At 50.8% G+C, this 19,967-nt stretch overlaps 1 protein-coding gene across 1 annotated transcript in view; it reads right to left on the bottom strand.

Annotated features, from left to right (window-relative positions):
• Window positions 1–19,967, bottom strand: part of LOC308523068 (zinc finger protein 521) — a gene marked incomplete at its 5' end in the record, with an annotated part of 152,263 nt that overhangs the window by 22,465 nt on the left and 109,831 nt on the right. Inside the window, 2 exons of the mRNA XM_081096729.1 lie at window positions 1,202–1,317; window positions 4,317–4,448. Coding sequence (XP_080952855.1) covers window positions 1,202–1,317; window positions 4,317–4,448 — 248 coding nt within the window. The remainder of the gene's footprint in view (window positions 1–1,201; window positions 1,318–4,316; window positions 4,449–19,967) is intronic.

Below are 19,967 nucleotides of genomic sequence, written 5' to 3'. Positions count from 1 at the left end.
GAAGATAACCTCTAACTTCCTTATTTTGACACCAAATTAACACCATTCTACCTTCCCAGTGCAAGGGAGGCTAGGCACAAGCTGCTCAGGGCCGGAGGGTGGGGCTGGGCCAGGGAGTGGGCGGGGCTGGGCCAGGGAGTGGGCTGGGCTGGGCCAGGGAGTGGGCGGGGCTTAGCCAGACCATGCCTACTTGGGCTGTTCAAGGAAGACACTGCAAACATAGTTACCCCTCACCCAGTGGAGGCTGAATCGAAAATTTATTGTTAATAGTAATACTCATCATAAAATAATTTTGAGTTCAAATGCATTCTCCTCCAAGGGCTTAACAAACACACGTTACTCTTATGTGATTTCATCAGAAAAATAAGGATAGGTATGATGCCCATTTTTCAGACGAAGTAACAACAAAGAAAGTTATTTTCCTTTTTATAATAAGCGACAGGTCTCTGACTTATTAACTATCAGTCTCCTGCTAAAAATAACGAAGCCAACCAGATTCCTGTTGTATTTTATAGTTTATGCCTCTGGTATAGTTTATAACAGATCTGTTTCATGGTTACCTAGCAACAACCCCTTACATGTTACACGTGTGTGTCACTGCTTCACATCTGAGGTCTGGAGCCATCCTGGACCTAAGCAAGGTCACCTCTCTAGCAAATGGGACGCTCAAGGCTGCCCCGAACACGTTTGCTGTCAACATTTACCTCGAAGCTGTTACAAGCACTCATCACTCTCTCCAGCTCCCTGGGAGAAGCACCCCTGAGCGGGAGCACAGCTTCCTGGCGCCCCCCTTCTCCCTTCCGAGGGTGAGCCCCTCAGGACAGTAACCAGCCATGCCTCCTGCCCGAAGCCCGGTGAGAGCAGAGCATGAATAAAACAGGGGCTGTGAGAATCGGCCCTGACAAGCGAGGTACGTGGTCGTCTCCCCCCCAGCCCCCTTTCCGTCCCATCAGCCTGACCCCTAAGTCCATCTCACTGGGTCAGAAGGTCTAATTACAGGGCTGTTCTCATTCTTTTCATGATTGACAGCAGCTGGAGGCAAAACGACTTTGGTGTCTGCTGATCCAGCCCGTCCCTGCCCCTCCGCCCAGCACACAAGGGGCGGAGAGAGCCCTCCCCTGAGTCCGGCCTGCAACGCTGCAGCCCCCCCCCCCCACACACACACACCAGGAGAGGCAAGGCCAGCGCTCTCGGGCGGTACCTGCAGCTCTGTCTGGAAGAAGAACTTCTGTGGACACTGCGCGCAGTCGTAGATCTTGTCCTCCTGCCCGTGGGCCGAGAAGATGTGCTGCTGTAACTTGTTTGCCTGGACAAACACTGCAACGAGAGAAACGGGAGCTTCCGTTACCTTCCCTGCGAAACGGCCTCCACGGGGGGGTCCTGAGAGGGGCCGCGCCGGCGGACTGAGGCACGGGCCTCGGGGCGACCCGGCCAGGGGCCAGGGGAGCTCGGCCACCTCTGCTGTGGCCGGTCTCCGGCGTTCTGACGATGCGCTCGACGGAGCACCCAACTCACCCGGACGGCTCCGAAGCCAAGGCTTATGGAGGGCCCGCTCCCCACAAACCTTCTCGAAATAAAGCCCCAAACTGTCAAATGCACAGCAGCACTGCTGGAACCCCGATTTCTCAGCAACCCACAGGTTAAGAAATCATAAATGCCAAACCCTGTTTATTGTATTTGCCTAAGTTCTAGCTGGCAAACAGTTCTCCATTTAAATGCGTTAATGCTGAGCATGATCCCCCACGGCGGCTCGGGGCATTGTCTATAAATATGAAACAGAACCCCAGGTAACGTCTCTTTGGGTCCTTTAAGATCAACTCAGCCTACACACGGAACGCAAGGGTTTCAATAATATAAACATGTTCAATTTTAATGACTACAAAACAAGGCCCTAAGCCTGTGTAACAGTTTACCTGGGAGACATCCTATTAATAATTAAATTGTAGATGCCAGAGGCAGTGTTTGGGTTGGCAGCGCGGCTCCTGACGGATGCCTGGTGCACTGTGACCTAAAAAAGTTCGCATCCACAATATTAATCGGGACAGGCGGGGAGAGGGCTTATTAAAGACACCGGCGTTTGGCTTTGACTCTGCGCTAATCATTAAAATTATTCTAATTGCCAGCCAACCCAAAATATTAGAATATTGCTCTTATGAGTCATACATTTTAATCACATTTCTCATTAGCCTAAAAACTGCTCAGATTGCCTCTCTCACTAACATTGCCAGCGCCAGCCCTCCCCCCCCCACCTTTAATTGTTATTTCTAAAAAGCCACTTCAAGATACACGAATACAATCCAGGTCTGTTGGCCCAGAAAGTGCAGACTGCTCATAATTAATGCCTTTTTGTGTCTCACCCACATCACCAAAAAGAAACGGGTTTTCATACAGATTTGCAACTAATGTCCCTATCAGTTAGCACATTTTTGAGGCTTCTGGCCATGCCATGAAGGAGCTGTTTCATGAGGGTCTTAATCATGAGGGGCCTAGAGGAGCTCTAGGACCCTGCCCCCTTATGATGACTTATTAGGAGCATTTACAAAGAATCCAGACGCCTGACTTGTAGCTCAAGATAAATACTGTGTTATGGGAAAAACAGCACATGACAGATTATTTAAGTACAAATTCAGAAGAAAGATATAGTTCTGCCCTCGCCTGTTTGGCTCCGTGGATAGAGGGTCGGCCTGTGGACCGAAGGGTCCTGGGTTTGATTCCAGGCAAGGGCAAGTACACCTGGGTTGCAGGCTCAATCCTTGACCCTGGCTGGGCACATGTGGGAGGCAACCAATCAATGTGTCTCTCTCACATCGATGTTTCTCTCTGTGTCTCTCCCCCTCCCTTCCACTCTCTCTAAAAATCAATGGAAAAATGTCCTCAGGTGAGGATTAACAAAAAAATAAAAACAAAAACAGAAAAATATTCCTGAAAGAAGCTGTGGCTGTGGAATTAGCCAAGGAAGGGGCCTGGCAGCGCCCACTGAAGGCCGAGCGCACACACTGGGTCCTGCTCCTGCTCCGGGAACAGGGCCCTGGCTCCTCACAGCTCAGAGCGCCAAGGCGGGCCACCGAGGTTGGTGATCGATGCCTGGAACGTTGCTCAGGAAACAAAGAGGTCAATTTCAAGAGACTACATGTTTGCTTTGTTTTGCTTTTCCTGACAAATAAGAAAGAAACACAGCCTGGAGGGACTAGCCACCGAGCCCAGGCACATGCCAAAGGCCAAGAGGAGGTCCAGAATAACGGCGTCGTCGCGGGAGTACCAGCACCGCGTGCGGCCACGTTTCAACCGGGGGCTTCAAGCTATCGTTTCTGATTTACATTTTTTGGGTGCTAAAACGTGACCTGTTACCCCAGCTATAAAAATTTCTTCTTCAATGTGTATATTTATATCAATGTCTCCTTTAAAAATTCCACTGTCATAGGAAATGAAAGCCTTATCAACTGTTTCCAAGTACAGGAGTTTTGGGAGGATGATAATAATCTTTTCATTTCTAGGGTGGTGTGGCTCAGTGGTTGAGCGCTGACCTATGAACCAGGAAGTCACAGTTTGATTCCTGGTCAGGGCACATGCCAGGGTTGCAGGGTTGATCCCCAGGGTGGGACGTGCAAGAGGCAGCCGATTAATGGTTCTCTCTCATCATTGATGTGTCTTTCTCTCCCTCTCCCTTCCTCTCTGAAATCAATAATAATAATATTTTCATTGCTTATGGGCAGTGTTATAGAGCAGGGTGGGGAACATCTGGCCAGCCCCGTGAAGCCATTTGGCCTGACCCTGCCTACCCACTGGGGGGAGCTCATTAAATGTCTGACGGGTGCAGCAGGCTACCTGTTAAGGTGCTAGCTCTGTGTGGCCCACCAATGATGTTCTAAAGACACCAACGGCCCCTGGCAGGTCAAAGGCTCCCACCCCCGGATAAAGTCTTCCTTCTTCAGTAACAGACGCACTGGCAGCAGGACCACGCTTTTAGTCCAACGTCTAGTGACTGAAAAGCGCTCCATCAGGCGGTCTTTGCCTCGGCAGCCTTCTGACGTTGAGAAGAGAAAATGGAACAAAACCGGGATGTCATTTTCCAAATGGAAAAGTGCAAACTCCTGAGAGGAACTGAAATGCCCTTTGCTCGTCCTCCCGGCTAACCTTCCACCCATCCGGGCCTCTAAGTAGCCGCGATCAATAATGCTAACAGCAAAGTCACACACCTCCTCCCCAGATGAACCGGCGTCCGCGCTGTGTCAGGCCAGAGCAGGGGGACCTGTGCTGGGGTGGGGGGCCTGAGCGACAGGCCGGGGGCAGGCCCTGCCTGCATGTCAACTGCCTACCTGTGAAGCACACGGGGCACTTGAAGGTGCCCCCCATGCCCTCGAAGCTGTGCTCGATCAGGTGGCACTGCAGTTTGGCCGGGGAGTCGAAGGTCTGGCTGCAGAGCTTGCATTCGTGGTTCAGCCCTTCATCTGTTAAGGAAAACACACGAGTAGAGACGTGAGAACCCACCTGTGTTCAGTGGACGACTGAGCTGATGATAACTGCATACGTGAAGTCACTACCACCGCCTGCTGGTAGTATGTTTCTGGTTACTGCCCTGGATGCATTTATATCAATTTAACACATTTCTGAGATGTAACATCCAAAGGTGACACGGAGGCGGATTTTATCGCGGGTAGTGCGTTTTATTAAGCTCTTAAAGTATGATTGGTGCGTCAATAACGAGGTGTCTCCTCTTCTCTATCATACGCTTATGGGCTGCGTATTTCCCAAGTCCTCAAGATAAAAGACCCCTAGAAAGATGGACAGCTTCTTCCTCAGGCCTTTCCTCTGGTTCATCTAGAAAGTTCTAGACATTTCGATTTCTAACCATAAGGTTCTGAGTGGTATTCCCATTGAGGAGATTTTCTTTAATTCTAAAATTTTCAGGGAATTCTGAAATATTGCCAATGCCTATAGTATCCTGCAAACGCTCTGCTATGCATGGTCCTCCAAGACCCCATCTCTTCTCAACCGGTTCCTCCTTCACTGAGAGAGACAGTTCCAATTCCACCCCCGCTGGACGCGGCCTGCCCTGCTCCAAGGGCACCTTCAGGAGCTCCAGGCTCACTTTCTAGATTTTTCTTTGATGTCTTAGGAACAAGATGGTAGAAAAATATTTTCAAGTAACAACTGCTATGTAATGTGAAACGTCTGTTATAGATAAAACCTGTTATTTTTATGTTGCCTTTTTTCTCTCATGAAAATGTTTATGAAATTTAAAACATAAGGCCGAAACCGGTTTGGCTCAGTGGATAGAGCGTTGGCCTGCGGACTTAAAGGTCCCGGGTTCGATTCCAGTCAAGGGCATGTACCTGGGTTGCGGGCACATCCCCAGTAGGAGATGTGCAGGAGGCAGCTAATTGATGTTTCTCTCTCATCGATATTTCTAACTCTCTATCTCTCTCCCTTCCTCTCTGTAAAAAATCAATAAAATATATTAAAAAAAAATTAAAACATAAGTATTACCCTGACTTGCTTCGATGAGCGAGAGTAAGAGGCGAAGAGCAGCAGCCCTGGGAAGGACCCCTGGGATTCCTGGCTTCAGACCCTGTGGTTCCTAGCACTCACAGACACCAATTCCTTGACCTCCACAGCCCGAGGCCTCCTCTCCCATCCCCATTCCCATCCCCATTCTACAGAGGAGGAGAATGAGGCCCCGGGAGCTAAAGTAACGGTTGTTCTCAGTCACAGGGGCAATCACTGTTTGAGCCAAAACCCACCCCGAGGCTGCCTGGACTCGAACCCAGGCAGCCTGGCTCAGGGTGTGGGACCTTCACAGAGAAGCTAAGGCAAACACCAGCTGCCACGGGACGACGACTGAGGACGGGTAAAGGGTTAGGGCTGCCATTTAACCTGACGTTATCCAGCTTTTATCTTCTCTGATCTGCAAAGATTACACACGCTACAAGGAACGTCTGTGTCCGATACCCCAGACCTGGGGAACGAAAGACAAAAGCACACGGTGGGGGCGGCACGTCTTCCAAGTTCGTTCCTCTCGTTCAGCACAACACGGTGCGGGAGTCCTCCTCCCGTTCATATTACTGGCAACACAAAAGCCCAATTACAAAGTGAGTGATTATCCGCTAACTCGGGGTAAAATCACTCTATTTGTATTCCTAATCTTTCCTCCCACACAAGCATGCGTCTTTAGAAGCAGAGGGTTGGAATTGGTAAAAAGAGAAGCAAAGCACTAATTAAGCCACCCAGCACTGTCTACATTTCACAGGAGACAAAAACCGACTCTGTATTTGGGTGGCAGAGTAAATTCCTCGATTATAATTATGTAAGAAGGAGTTTAATTGTGCACACTGACATGACAAGGGGTTGCACTAAAAGCTTTAGGGATTATATAAGATCAAGGGGTTTTCATCTGTTTTGTTCTTTTTTTTTTCTTTTAATTTTAAAGTTACCAAAAATTTGCCAAATTTTAGATATTGAGAAACCTAAGAAACACGATTTATTGTAGGGAACTGGGTCAGTGATTTAATCCTCAGGAAGACTTAACAAATTTAAACATTTTCTATTTCCTCAGTGCTGTGTGCATTTATTTTGATAGTACGACAATAACGAAGTTTTAATTTTATCTTTAAATTACGTGTTTGGCACAAGAACCAAGAGCGTGGCCTGTGGGTTGAGGAGAACCCACATGCACTCCAGAATCCTTCAACTTCCGCTCTCGGTGAAGGTCCCGTGGGTTTTCTTGGGGCTAATGATGGACTGTTACACGAACCTAAAGTACATGAGGCCTGTGAGTCGTTGATATGACGCTGTCTTCCTTGACTGTGAGTGTTTTGTTTGGGAAAATGATAGAAGGGAAAACAAGCAAAAGAGATGCATGTGCATCTGTACAGGAGCACGTTCTCATCAATGTGTATCATTTCTTACCCGAGAACAGAGCAATCCCATCAGAGCGTGAACGAATCCAAACGTAGGCACCTGACCTCGCACAGGGGCGGCACTCGTCTCCCACCCCCATTTCGCAGGGGGAACGGGGCCCAGGGAGTGGGGATGCCTTCGCCCAGTCACAGGGGCTACCACTGGTAGAGCACTGCACGAGCTTCCTGCAGACTTTGTTCCAGGAGCTGCCCAGGCCATCACCGTGGGGCCGGCCCTTGCAGAACCCCGTCCAGTAAAGGCACAGAGGAATATGGAAACCAGGTGGGAGGGTCTACCTGCCTCTTACTTCTAAGGAGCAGAGTGAGGTCTTCTGCAACAAATAACTGTCCCTCCTTAGTTTCAAGGACGGAGAAGACAGCGATGCTAGGCAAGCCAAAGCCAGCCAGCTCAGGCCGTGCAGCACCCCACTCACTCCTCGCCCATGTTAACCACCTGAGCCCGGTTCCCCCCACCCACCCCCACGGCCACAGGGTCAAACGCAGAATGAACGAGATGGGGGCCCGAAGCATTACAACTGGTTTACGGAATTCATTTCATGGTTTTTCACTGAAGAAGGGGGATCGGCGGGGATGGCAAACTGAGCTCATTTACAGAAAGGGCTGTAAAGCTTCTCCTTACTCGGCGTCTGTGTTTAACTGCACTCGTGCGCATTCTGACATTTGCACTGTGAGACTAAGAGCAGCGTCTGACTTTTCACAGACTCGCTGGCACCCTCCGTGCTGCAGGATGCGGCTGCGTCAAGCCCGTGTCCTTCCAGCGCAGGGCTTCTCTCCTGTTTTCTTCTGGTGGGGCGTCGGGGAGAGAGGAACAGGAAGGAGCGACAGTGGTTAATGTAAAGCCGCTGTGCGTGAGGCGATGCTATCAACACCTCCGATTTCAGGTGACCTTCAGCCTGAGACTTGGATTCTGCCCACGGAGACACAGCTCGAGCCTCACCGCCTTCTCCGCTTTCTTCTTAGAGGTGCCAACGGTTTAAAAATTCAATCAGAGTCACCGTTTCTGCGCTCCGGAAAGGTAGCAGCTGACAGTAATTGGATAATAGAGCCTGACTCATTTATGACAGAGAGATTCTGAGTCAATTGATTTAATAACCATTACAATATTCCATTAAGGATATAATAGGCTAATGCAGCCCTATTTCTTATTAAGAGTTATAGATGGGACCTGCGGACGAGACTTCTAGGTGCCTCGTCCTCTTTCTGCAGTGTGCACGATTTATCTGCCTTTGTAGGTAACTTTGGAAACTGAAGAATAAAAAATACTAGCCTTCCTGTACCCTATTCATAAAGAGTGATTGCAACACTGAAATTCTGATAACCAAGAAGTTGGGGAGGAAATGAGCAATATTATGCGGTGAAAACCCCATGACCGAGCATGAGCCTGAGAAGCATCTGACCGAATCCTGTAGAAATGAGCAGAGAAAGGGAGAAAGTCGCGCCAGGTGCAAATGCCAACAGGATGAGAAGAACATGGGGCTTCAGCATCCATCTGTTTCTTTCCAGAACAAGCAGAAAGCCCCGCTCCATGGCGTCCTGGTGCGGGGGAGGGGCCGGTGCCAGCACTGGAGTCCAAGGTCAGGAAGGGCGAGGGGCGCTCCCATCACTGGGCCTCCTGTCCGGGTCCACCACCCCCACGCGTGCCCACGATGGCCCCGGCGTGGTAGGAAACGGCTTTACATGGACCTAAACTTCAGCTAAAATAATCATTCCCCTTTGCTGATCTGCATCTCAGTGTGAACATCATGTACACAGACGGCGGGTCTGCCTCCGAGAGACTGACGTGCACGCAAATGGTGTCTCAAAGGGAAGAGTCTGAATCCACAATCGCGACAAACCTCATCGCCTGAGTCGGGGAGGTGGCACTCCCTTCCCTAATGGCTGTAAGAGCAACAGCTGTCCAAGGCCATTTCATGGGGGGGGGGGTGACGATTTCTGTCTCGTTTATAAAACCTGGACCAGCACAAGTGTGCATCGGCCCGTGCGGTCACGGAAAAGCTGTCGCCGCCACTGGACACTCAAGCACAACCCAGGCTCTGCGCTCCACCGTGGCCCCTGTGAGCCCAGCTGAAGACACTGACGGTTCAGCATGAGCTTCAAACAGGAGAAACCCTGTGAGCAGCCGCGACCGTGCGGCCCAGGCTGGCCTTCCATTGCCGTCAATAAAAACACATCTGCAGCAGCTACGAGTGCGTGTGCAGTGGCTGACTTAGGGCGGCTCTTACCCCGGGATTCACCGGGGGCCCCTTGGATGGTCTGATCAACACCAAGGCCATTACCCAGGACCGATCTGTAACATTTGTAAGTAGAACTCCTTCTCTCCTTGGCCCTTGAGACCGGCCAGCAGGTCTTCCCGCCTCCTCCACCGCATAAGCCTACAGGCCAAGGTCCAAAGATACAAACACCTTCTGGGCCACAGGCACAGGCTGACCTGAGCGGGAGCAAGCCCCGCCCTCGCAATCCACTGCGAGCACCAGATGCCCTGCAGTTGTAATTTTTCCTGTTCCAACGCGTGCACCACACACACACACACACACACACACACACATATATATTAAATCCAAGAAAACTGCCCTAAACCAACCCTTCCCCCTTCCTTTAGCTTCTCCTCTTTCCTGAGTGAATTTCCAAGGACGCATTTATAAGCGTGGGGTCTGAGGAGTAAGAAAGAAAAGCCGTGCATGACACAACTCACCCCTTGGCTACCCTGGCTCCCCCTCGAAACCAGGAGCAGAAAAATAGGCCGAGTGCGCTGCGATTTGCCACGCACACAGCAGCGTGTCTTCCCAGGGCCCCGGAGCTCCGGCCCCGGCAATTTGTCGCACTCGACGCTGCACGTATTCCACAGCCGCCCTGTAAACTCACCGAGGTGCTAACTTGGCAACGGAGACCATTACTTACGGCTCCAAGTTTGCCAGGAGATTAGTCATTAAGCCTCCGAAGTGAGGCAGTTTCAGATTGCAGAGTGCGGTGTGCCCGTTCTCTGCACTGGTTAGAAAGCTCTGCCCTGTGCCTTTTTAAAAATATCTATGTTTGTATTGATTTTTAGAGAGAAGGGGGGGGAGAGAGATCAATGATGAGAATCACTGATCGGCTACCTCCTGCACACCCCCCACTGGGGATCGAGCCCGCAACCCGGGCCTGGGCCCTGACAGGGAATGGAACCGTGACCTCCTGGTTCATAGGCTGACGCTCAACCGCGGAGCCAGGCCAGATGGTCTCTGCCCTATTATTTGAACACTTTGACTTGGAAATGAATCTTGCCCGAGACCAACCGACACTAGCACCTACATGGACGTTCTCACTGGCCACCTGGGAGTGTCCGCCACTGCCGGTATCCCTAACCCACACAGGAGAGGGTACGAGGTGAAAACAGGAGACTCACAGAGAGGATGGGCGTGGGGCCACTAAGAGCAAACGCGCACCAGGGACCTTGACTCTGACTCTCCAAAGTGCCCCCCCTCGGGTATCTCAAGAAAAGCAAGTGGTATCCATTCCACGTGTCTCAGCAGAATCTTCTTTCTTCTTCTTCTTCTTTTAAAATATACTTTTACTGATTCCAGAGAGGAAGGGAGAGGGAGAGGGGAACAGAAACATCAATGATGAGAGAGAATCACTGATCGGCTGCCTCCTCCTAGGGATGGAGCCCACAACCCGGGCATGCGCCTGGGAATCAAACCATCACGTTAACCACTGAGGCACACGGGCCGGGCCAGGATCTCATTTCAAGATCGACAAGGTGCTTCTGGCCAGTGGCTTAAGGGCTACAACGCCTCTGCCCTTTCTATGCCAGGCCCTGACCCTGACCCTGCTGTTTCCGTCCTGGACTTCTCGCTGTCAGCAGGGCTGGGAGGAAATGGTTCAGTGGGGGAGGTGCCCCTGCACCCGGCAGATTTCAAGGACCCGGGGGCTGCCTGGAGCCCCATAAACAGCAGCAGCTTGGAAACCAGCAGGAGGTCCAGGTGGGTTGGGATGGAGAGTCAGGCAGCGGGATTTCAGATGCTCTGAGGTGTAATAGCGTCCAATTCCTTGGCTATTATGATCGGTTCTGGGTAGCAGTTACTAGAATATTCTCATGTAGGAGAAAACCCTGAAATGCTACTGAAACAATAAAACAACCCACCAGAAAGGTGGCTTCCCTGCGCCTTTAGGGACTCGGCAGCACGATTCTGGCACAAGCTGGGCGCAAGGGGTGGGCACGGAGACTAGAGATGCCTTTCAACCCTGGCCAGGGCGTCTGCACCCCGGGCCGTCATCCTTCCCTTCTCCACTTTCCTGATCTCAACAGGGGCCCTGGAGTGGAAGGCTCAGAGAAAACAGTGCCAGCAAACAGCTTGGAGGTACAAACTTGGGCTCCAAATGTTTTTACTTAAAAACAAACAAACCCCAAGAACATCAGTTTTGGGTACAGCACTGAAAAAACACTTTGAACTCCCTGACTCGTCTCCCCACGGACAAACATTCTGAACCGTGAATAGAAGAAAGTAGTACCAGCTATATACCTGCTCAGTGACAATAACGCTGGCCCCACAAGAGGCCTGCGTGAGGGTGGGTGGGCGCGAGAGCTGAGAGCAGCTGAACTGAAATCCACCCCCAGTCTGTTTGGAAGGTAAGGCGGTGTTAAAACAACGGCTTCCCATAGAGAGCCCAGACTTATCCGTCGCTGAGATCCACCGGGGCGGGGGGGGGGGGGACCCAGATTACCTGGCCACTTTTCTTCTCTCTTTATGTCACTTGAATGCATGACAGTCACCCCTTTCCTTTCACAGAGCTTTCCACCACCTCATCTTGAATGCTGCTCTGTTTCCTGCCTTGGCAGCCAATGCATGAGCACGCCAGGCTAGTATAAAAATGCCCTTCCATTTCCCATCATCATTAGACATAAGCGATAAGGAGACATAACAAGTTTCCGATTCAGTCATGCTCTCTGGCTCTTGCCCGGCCTGCAAAAGCATGGAGGTGGCAGTCCAGGGCATTGTAATACCAAGCAAGTGCCCGCCTGGTGCGGCTCAGTGGTTGAGCATCAACCTATGAACCAGGAGGTCACGGTTCGACTCCCGGTCAGGGCACAGGCCCGGGTTGTGGGCTCCATCCCCAGTAGGGGGTGTGCAGGAGGCAGCTGGTCCATGATTCTCTCTCATCACTGATGTTTCTAGCTCCCTCTCCCTTCCTCTATGAAATCGATAAAAATATATTTAAAATGATGCCAAGCAAGTGCCAGGACACCGGTTTGGGTTGTTCATCAATTTGTGCTCAAGGCGAGTGTCAGGGGGCAAGGGCAGTGGGTGTTTGGTGCCAAGCGCAGAGCCTGGAACAGCAGAGCTCACTGTTTAATACGTATTTATTCCATCGGTGGGAAACAGATACTTAGCTAGTCCTCCATCTAACTTCATCAGAACATGCCGAGGCGAACCAAAACATATTTACTATTTGTCGGTTGAGTTTCAAGAGCCTGCCCCGTCCTTTGTACATCCGGCCCCCTGCCTACGCAGAAGGGTCCGCCGATCCCCATCACTTCCCGAAAGGAGATGAGGATGTGTGGGAAAGGGGAGCATTCACCAAGTACCTCTCCTCTGCCAGCTCTTCTCTGGCAAGAAACTTAGGGCTCACACTCATCCGATTCCAAGAGGAAAGTCTCATGACATACTGTGGCCCTGACACACGAAAGAACCAGACAGAAGAGGACCCCGAGCCACAGACCATCTCTCTGCCCGCCAGCCGCGACCCGGAGCTCGTGTTTCAGACCATTTCCATCAGGAGTCGCGTCCGCTTCCAGGGCACAGCCCCGTTCTGTCATCTAATGGGTTACGTCAGATGTATGCGATTATTTCAACTTTAAACTTCTTCTTGTCCAATAGTAAGTGCCTCATCCTCTGGAAATTCTGTTTCTTTGTGATGGGGTGGGGCCACAACATTAGTAACAAAGAAACAGAATTTCTGGAGGATGAGGCCCAGATATCAGGATTTTAAAAAGATTCCCAGGTGATTCTAATGTGCAGCCAAGGTTGAGAACCACTGGCCTACAGGTACTGCCCTCCCAGCAGGCTTCTGGCGCTGGAGGACGTGCAGGTGTACCTGCCTCCAAGGGCTGTGCAAAAACACACAGCCGGGTCCACGGAAGAGAAGAGTTCATGCAGCATAAACCGAACGTAACATGCTTCGGAGGTAACAGACGGTGCAGCGGTCGGTATGGGCTCCACGCACCGTGGGCCAGCCACCCAGCCCTGCACCCGGCACAGCTCGCATCAGGGGTGTGTCCCTGTCACTGTGCGGAGTTTACCCAAGGGCTGGGGCCTGCTCTTTCTCTTTATTTACTTATTTTTATTTTTTAAATATTTTTTATTGATTTCAGAGAGGAAGGAAGAGAGAGAAACATCAATGATGAGAGAGAATCATGGATCAGCTGCCTCCTGCACGCCCCCCACTGGGAATCGAGCCTGCAACCTGGGCACATGCCCTTGACCGGCATAGAACCCGAGACCCTTCAGTCTGCAGGCTGACGCTCTATCCACTGAGCCCAACCATCCATGTCAGTTCTTTCCTTTCTTAAATCTTCTTCTTGTCAAAAAGCCACTAGTTACCGGAACAAAAGGTTCTGAACAGTGGGAAGGTTTATCCTTGGGAGAGAGCACAGCTTGCCCCTGCTGAGGGCTGGAAAACAAAACAACCCCCCTCCAAAAAACACCAACCCCCACTGCCCCAAATCAAATGGAAGAAATGGAATGGGGTTCACCAGCTTCTGGGAACGCTATGGATCCTGACAACATGGGCTTGTAAGCGCCCACAGGTTTAAGACAAGAAACCAGTCAGGCATTTCCAAGCGAATGATCTTCCTAAGACTCTGTGTGACTGACGGTATTGCAAAGATGACATCTTCTCTTCTAAACTGTGTGAGAACCGGGGTTCACCACAAAGCCCGAGTCCCACGGGCCATGGGGCGCGCAGGTGGAAAGGGAGCCCCATCCCCACCCTGCGCGTCCCACTTGGTGGCAACACTAGGAAGCTCACCAGCACCGCACACGGAGCACAGCGCTGCGCAGGGTGCACAGGACTCCGTGCAATTGTTCGGCTGCTGTGACCTGAGACACTGGGCCTGGAAGGAGAGAGAGAGGTAATGGTGCAATAAACGCAGTAAGATCTCGGAGAACAGTTTGCAGAAACGCGCTGCAAACCTGGCTGTCCTCTGCTCAAACACCGCCACCCCGAGGAACCGCCCTGCGGTTGTTAAGGTGATGCACTGCGCACCGGTCAGAGCTCCATAACCTCGGAACTGCCGGGCTGTAATTAAGGCCACTAGTTTTACTCAGGAAGGTTCGAGGCAGCCCCATTTAAGTTGGCTTAACTGGTGTGAATTTAATGTCGCGCGGACGGTGGTTCAGGCAGCTGCGGGGCGTGAATTCCCAATTAAGCCCAGATTTAAAGAAACCACAGACGCCAGGAGGGAGCCCAAGTCTGCACAGGTGCACCAGTCATCCATCCCTCCGTCCATCCATCCCACTGCCAGGTTCCTAATTTGGGAATCTAAATACGCCTACTTATTTACAGTGTTGGTAGAGGAGGTTTATTATAGTTACTTTTTTTACTTTTATCATTTGAATATTAGCTCATTAGTTGTCAGCCTTCTTGTCTAATATAATGTTAAGGCTGTAAATTTATTTATTTTTACTATATTTTTATTGATTTGAGAGGACAGAAGAGGGAGAGAGAGAGAAAGATCAATGATGACAGAGAATCGTGGATTGGCTGCCTCCTGCTCATTCCCTACTGGGGATGGAGCCCACAGCCCGGGCACGTGACTTGACGGAGAAGCAAACTGTGACCTCCTGGTTCATAGGTCAACGCTCAACCACCGAGCCAGGGGCTGGGCTACTATAGTTACTCTTAAGGGCGTGACGATCATTTTCATGGAAGGGGGCGGGGTTCAGGCTATGTCCCACCAACAGTAATGTTTCAAAATGGAAGCTGTAAAGGAAGAACCTTACTTGAAATTATAAAGGAAAAAGAGGGAACATGTTTGGTGAGGGATATGGGAGGAAATACAGGGCACTCTGTGGACAGGCCCCTGCACGGGAGTGCAATACACTCCATGGAGGGCAGGCATCAGGGGAGGCAGACAAAGGCGAGAGAAAGGCGGGCGCTGGGCGCAGAGAGCAGCCGAAGCCAGGGCGGCGGCGAAGCCGAAGGACTTGACCCGCGTTCAACATTCTGCTGGATCGCGCTCTGAGGCATTCATCTCGGATGGGATGCTGGCAGTTCTGAGGCTGCCACAGCAATAATGATAAATGGATTTCTCTACAGCCAAGTGGCTCCAGCAGCCAACCACGTAACGGCCATGTAATTAATAACAATGAGCAATTAAAGGGAACAGCGGGTTACGGCTATAAGGTGTCAACAGAAATGAGCACAGGAAAGCCTGCCACCACACACTTCAAAGAGAAAGACGCGCAGAGTGTGAGTCTGTGCCGAGTGTCTTCTCCCGGACACGTTTCTGATAAAGCTTTTGTGCTTGAAGGAAAATGGAGGATGACAGGAAACTGCTCTAAGGTGAGGAGCAAGCATCCCTCCAAAAGCCAACGCCGCACCCAGAGCAGAGAACCTGGGAAAGGTGGGGGAGTGGAGGGGCGCTGGGAGCCCCCCAAGGAGATGCCCTCAGAGACACCGCGCAGCACCGCATGGAGGCTCAGGAGTGTGCAGAGGCCCCGGGACACAGTGTTGTCCTGGAAAATGGAGAGAAGCAATGAAGGGGGCGGGTAGGAAGCAGGTCTGTGCCCATGACCTCTAGCTGCCCTCACGCTGGGAGCCTGGCCCAGGGCAGCGGGGCTTGGAGACAATCTAGTTCACTCAGGGCTGGTGTCAAAGACTCGGAGGCTGAGACAGCGCTGTTACCGGCCACGCCCAGGAGGGCCGCTCCCAGGGTCAGGGTTCCTGCACCCCATGGTCCGCGGTCCCACCAAACCTCCCTCAATCCGGGAACCACAGCAAGTCCGTTGTCGGTTCAGCAGAGCGCACGAGCCTGCCTTTCTGGGTCTCTTGCTGATGCACAAGGAACCACGTGTGTTTCCAGGCGGCCGCACCCGCTGGTCATGGACGTGAACACCCCCGCCCCGCCCCCCCCCCCAGCTCCTGCAGAGGAGCCAGGACAGCATTCTTGGGGCGCACTCTGCTCTGGGCTGTCAATCTGAGCAGGGCTCATGGCGATACAACCTGTGACACAGGCATCCGTGGCCCAACACGGACGCTTTCTCTCAATGGCAACAGCCCAGTGACGGTGTTAAACTGTCGCCTGAACCCTGAGCCGACGGCGTGGACACAAAGTTCTGCACAAACAAGACTCCTACTTCCACTCCCCACAGCTCTGCTCCTTCTTTACACGTCCCAGTCACTCCCTGACATGTCACCAATGGAGCCTGTGGGGGACGCGGAGGCTGCGCATCACCCTGAGCTCCTGAAAGGCGGCGCCACACTTGGTGGGGAAAGGAGGTTGGCTCGGCAGGTTCCTAACCTACTTCTCTCTCTCGGGCCTCAGTCTGGATGCACCGGCACATCCAGGCTCTCCACCCTGCAGCCAAGACGTTCCTGGCACAGCCATGAGTCATGCTCACTTCCACTTCCTCTGTCTGTGTCATGTCAGTCAGAGCAACTAGCGAGAGTCATTCTCCACTGAGATGGGGAAAAGGAAGGAGAGAGGAGGGGAGAGGGGTCAAGAGAGGGAGAGCCAGGGAGGGAGGGAGGGAAGGTCAAGGAGGGAGGGAGGAGGGAAGAAGGAAGGAGGGAAGGAAGGAATGTCACAAGGAACATACAGGGTTGTACCCCAAAACATGTATACACACTTTAATAGCTGATTCCATTACATTTTGAAAATGAAATGTATTTCAATAAACACTGCCGTTATCATTATCCAAAGTGTGTACACATTTTTGGGGGGACAAGCTATATTGTAATAAAAACTTTTCTTATTTCAACTTAGCTGGGAAATAGTGAAGAGGTAGATATTCCTAGGGGTTTTGTTAGGTCAAAACCCAAAGCTAAAGACTATGAAATGGGCCAAACACAAGCCCCGTCTAGTCAGAACGTGCCGCTACGGACTGGAGAGGGAGACGCGCTGCTGGAGGCTGGCTCCTTCGGACAGCGACTCCCAGGTTACCTCTGCAAAGCTATGACATAGTTCCAAGACTGCAATGTCCAAGTGTAAAGATGCTCTGGGCACAATAAAGTTTTAATCCTTTATCTTTATGACAATTTTTCGAAAACCCAAACCAGCTCATTCAAGTTCCGTTTTAAAATTTTAATACTTGTACTGTATCGATATACAAATGCTGATGATTTTCTAACACAAAAGGAAATCTATTGAGAAAAATGTCACGGAAATATCTGTCAATGGCTTTCAACACTTTATTTATTGAAACGTTCTAATTCGTGCCCACATGGTGCGTGGCGCAAACAGCACAGAATTCCAATGCCGCCTTAAACAGTCTAAGTGGAAATCTCATTCTTACAGCTATAAAGTTTATGTCCTCTCTGAAAGCAACTCATTTTAAGCTCATTTATCAATTTCACTCTTAGTGAAGAAAAACATAAAATAGTCCAGGGTAAAAAGTGACCGGGGGGATGTCTTGGCCGCCCACTCTTCCTTCGCTTCCGAAAAGCAGTAGCCATGTCTGGTTTCTAAGGCAGAGATGAGCAGGGGAGGTTCATATTTAACAACCTGGAGAAAAGTCAACACTCTGCATAATTCTGTGGGATAGAAACTGTTGGAAAAGCTAGGAGGCGAATAGGCAGAGAGGAGCCGGCCGTGAAGGCATTCCCGTCACCGAATACTGCCGGAAGGACACAGGAAAGGAGGATGAGAGGGACACAGGCAGGTTGGCGTGGCCTGGGTGTGCAGAGGGGACCTAGGAAATATGCTTCGTCTATTTCCAACCACAGAACTGACCTGCGTAGATACTTATCTTTTGAGAAAAATGTACTGTGACAAAATCAGTGTTCTTCTCTAGAACGGGAAGAGGAGTTTTCTTCATTAAACTGTCCCAGACATTCTGAAGAATTAAAAATAAAATACATCTCAGCCCTAGTCAGGTAGCTCAGTTGGTTAGAGTGTCATTCCAACGACCCAAGGTTGTGGGTTCGATCCCCAGTCAAGGCACATACAAATGAATAAACAGGTGGAACAACAAATTGATCTCTCTCTCTCTCAAAATAAATAAATAAAAATTTAACAAAATCTCAGCAAATGACACAGAACTATGACTGTCCATCACAGGGCACCTACAGTGAGCACGTGATGGCCAAGAGAGTGCTAGAGGGCACTGCGGCCACTGGCCCATTCTGAGCTGCTGACCCTACCCCGGGTGGCGCCCACAGCTCAGGTGGATGCCTCCTCCCGGGGAAGCACTGGAGAAAGGAAGAATGCAAGCAGGTGACGCGCGGAGGGCCTGGAGCAGTGACGGCGAGCCTCTGAGCTGGCGTGTCAGCATTTTGAAAAACCCTAACTTAACTCTGGGGCCGTGTCACATACAGAAATTTTTTGATATTTGCAACCACAGTAAAACGAAGACTTATATTTTTGATATTTATTTTATATATTAAAATGCCATTTAACAAAGAAAAATCAACCCAAAAAATGAGTTCGCGTGTCACCTCTGACACGTGTGTCATAGGTTCGCCATCACTGGCCTAGAATCTAGGCATCTCTCTTTCGAAATAAACAGTAGAGATTCTCTCTTACAGTGATAACAGAGAGAAATTCCACATCAGAGAAGTCACTGTGGCCTTAACTCACCCGATCAGGCCTGCGGATTACCTCATCCTGAGGAGGGTCATGCCCGTGTTCAGCCAACACGACGCTGGAGCACCAGTGAGTGACGTGTCCACACGCTCAACGGCCTTTTCCCGAGGTCCCCGCAGAAGGAGGCTTCTCTTTGCTAAGACCTCGGAACGGGACACGTCCTCCCCACCCTCCCTCCCTGAGGACGGTTACAACATAACAATTCCTTGTGTTCACATAGATAGCATTTCACAGTTTTCAATATGTGTGGCATGAGTCCATGTACACTGATTCTCAGTTAATCAACCTGAAAACATCGATTGGTCCAGGTAACCCAGGTACGAGGAAGAGCCTGACTGGTTTGCTGGGCTCAAATCTGGGTCTAGGGTCCAGACCAGGGGGAAGAACAGTTCAATTTTAACATGGAACCGAGTTTTTAGTTAAATCACGATGCTGAGTTGACTGGGCCCCGCTGCGAAGGAGGAGCGGAGACCACCCAGCAGCTAGTGCTGATCACGTGCGTTTAGTTAAGGCCGTGAGTCACAGGGGGCAGAGAAACCAGAAGAATGTGCTTCAGTGGGGACCTTGCTGATCATCGCCATGGTTTACTTTAGTGCCCTTTTCAGGGTTAAGGCCAAACAGATGCTGCTCTTATTTTTTAGGTTATAATTTTCGAATTCATCAAGGTTGAGTTGAAAACTGGGCATCCCAACATCTGACCAATTCATGAGAAACAGCCTATTTCAATTGTGCTGGTATGGGTAAGAGAGCCGATATGATTCATCTTATCAACTGAGTCTGTTTTAAAAACCCCAGAATGTCATGATTTCCAAACTGTGTAGCCAGGCACAATCGTTTGTCTCCCGACAAATGGACCCAGTTCCGAGGCCGCGCTCCCTCCGCGCGGAGCTTCACACGGAGGTTACCTATGGCTTCCTGCGCGGATCCGGGAAACACGAGGAAACCACACACCCCGCAGCGCAAGCGACTGGTGTTCTCGAAAACAAACACGCCCTCCCTGCCCCCAGAAATGTAAATAAAAAGTTAGATTTCCCTGTACTGCGTTTGATTGCATTAATTGATGTTTAAAAAAATCTGTTGAAAATAAAGCCCAGCAGTAACATTTTTCTTCCCTAAATCACAATCGCAGCGCATTGCACACATTACCAAGGGTCCCCTGATAGGACTGTAAAGTTCCACTCTGGCAGCAAAAGCATCCAGCGCTCTCCCTTCCATCGCCGCCTCCCCAACATGGAAGCGCGGGTCACAGATGCAGCGAAGCCTCTTTG

This window comes from Myotis nattereri (assembly GCF_964212035.1).
Source record: "Myotis nattereri genome assembly, chromosome: 8".
Taxonomy (NCBI): domain Eukaryota; kingdom Metazoa; phylum Chordata; class Mammalia; order Chiroptera; family Vespertilionidae; genus Myotis; species Myotis nattereri.
This window is presented reverse-complemented; position numbering and strand designations above follow the sequence as displayed.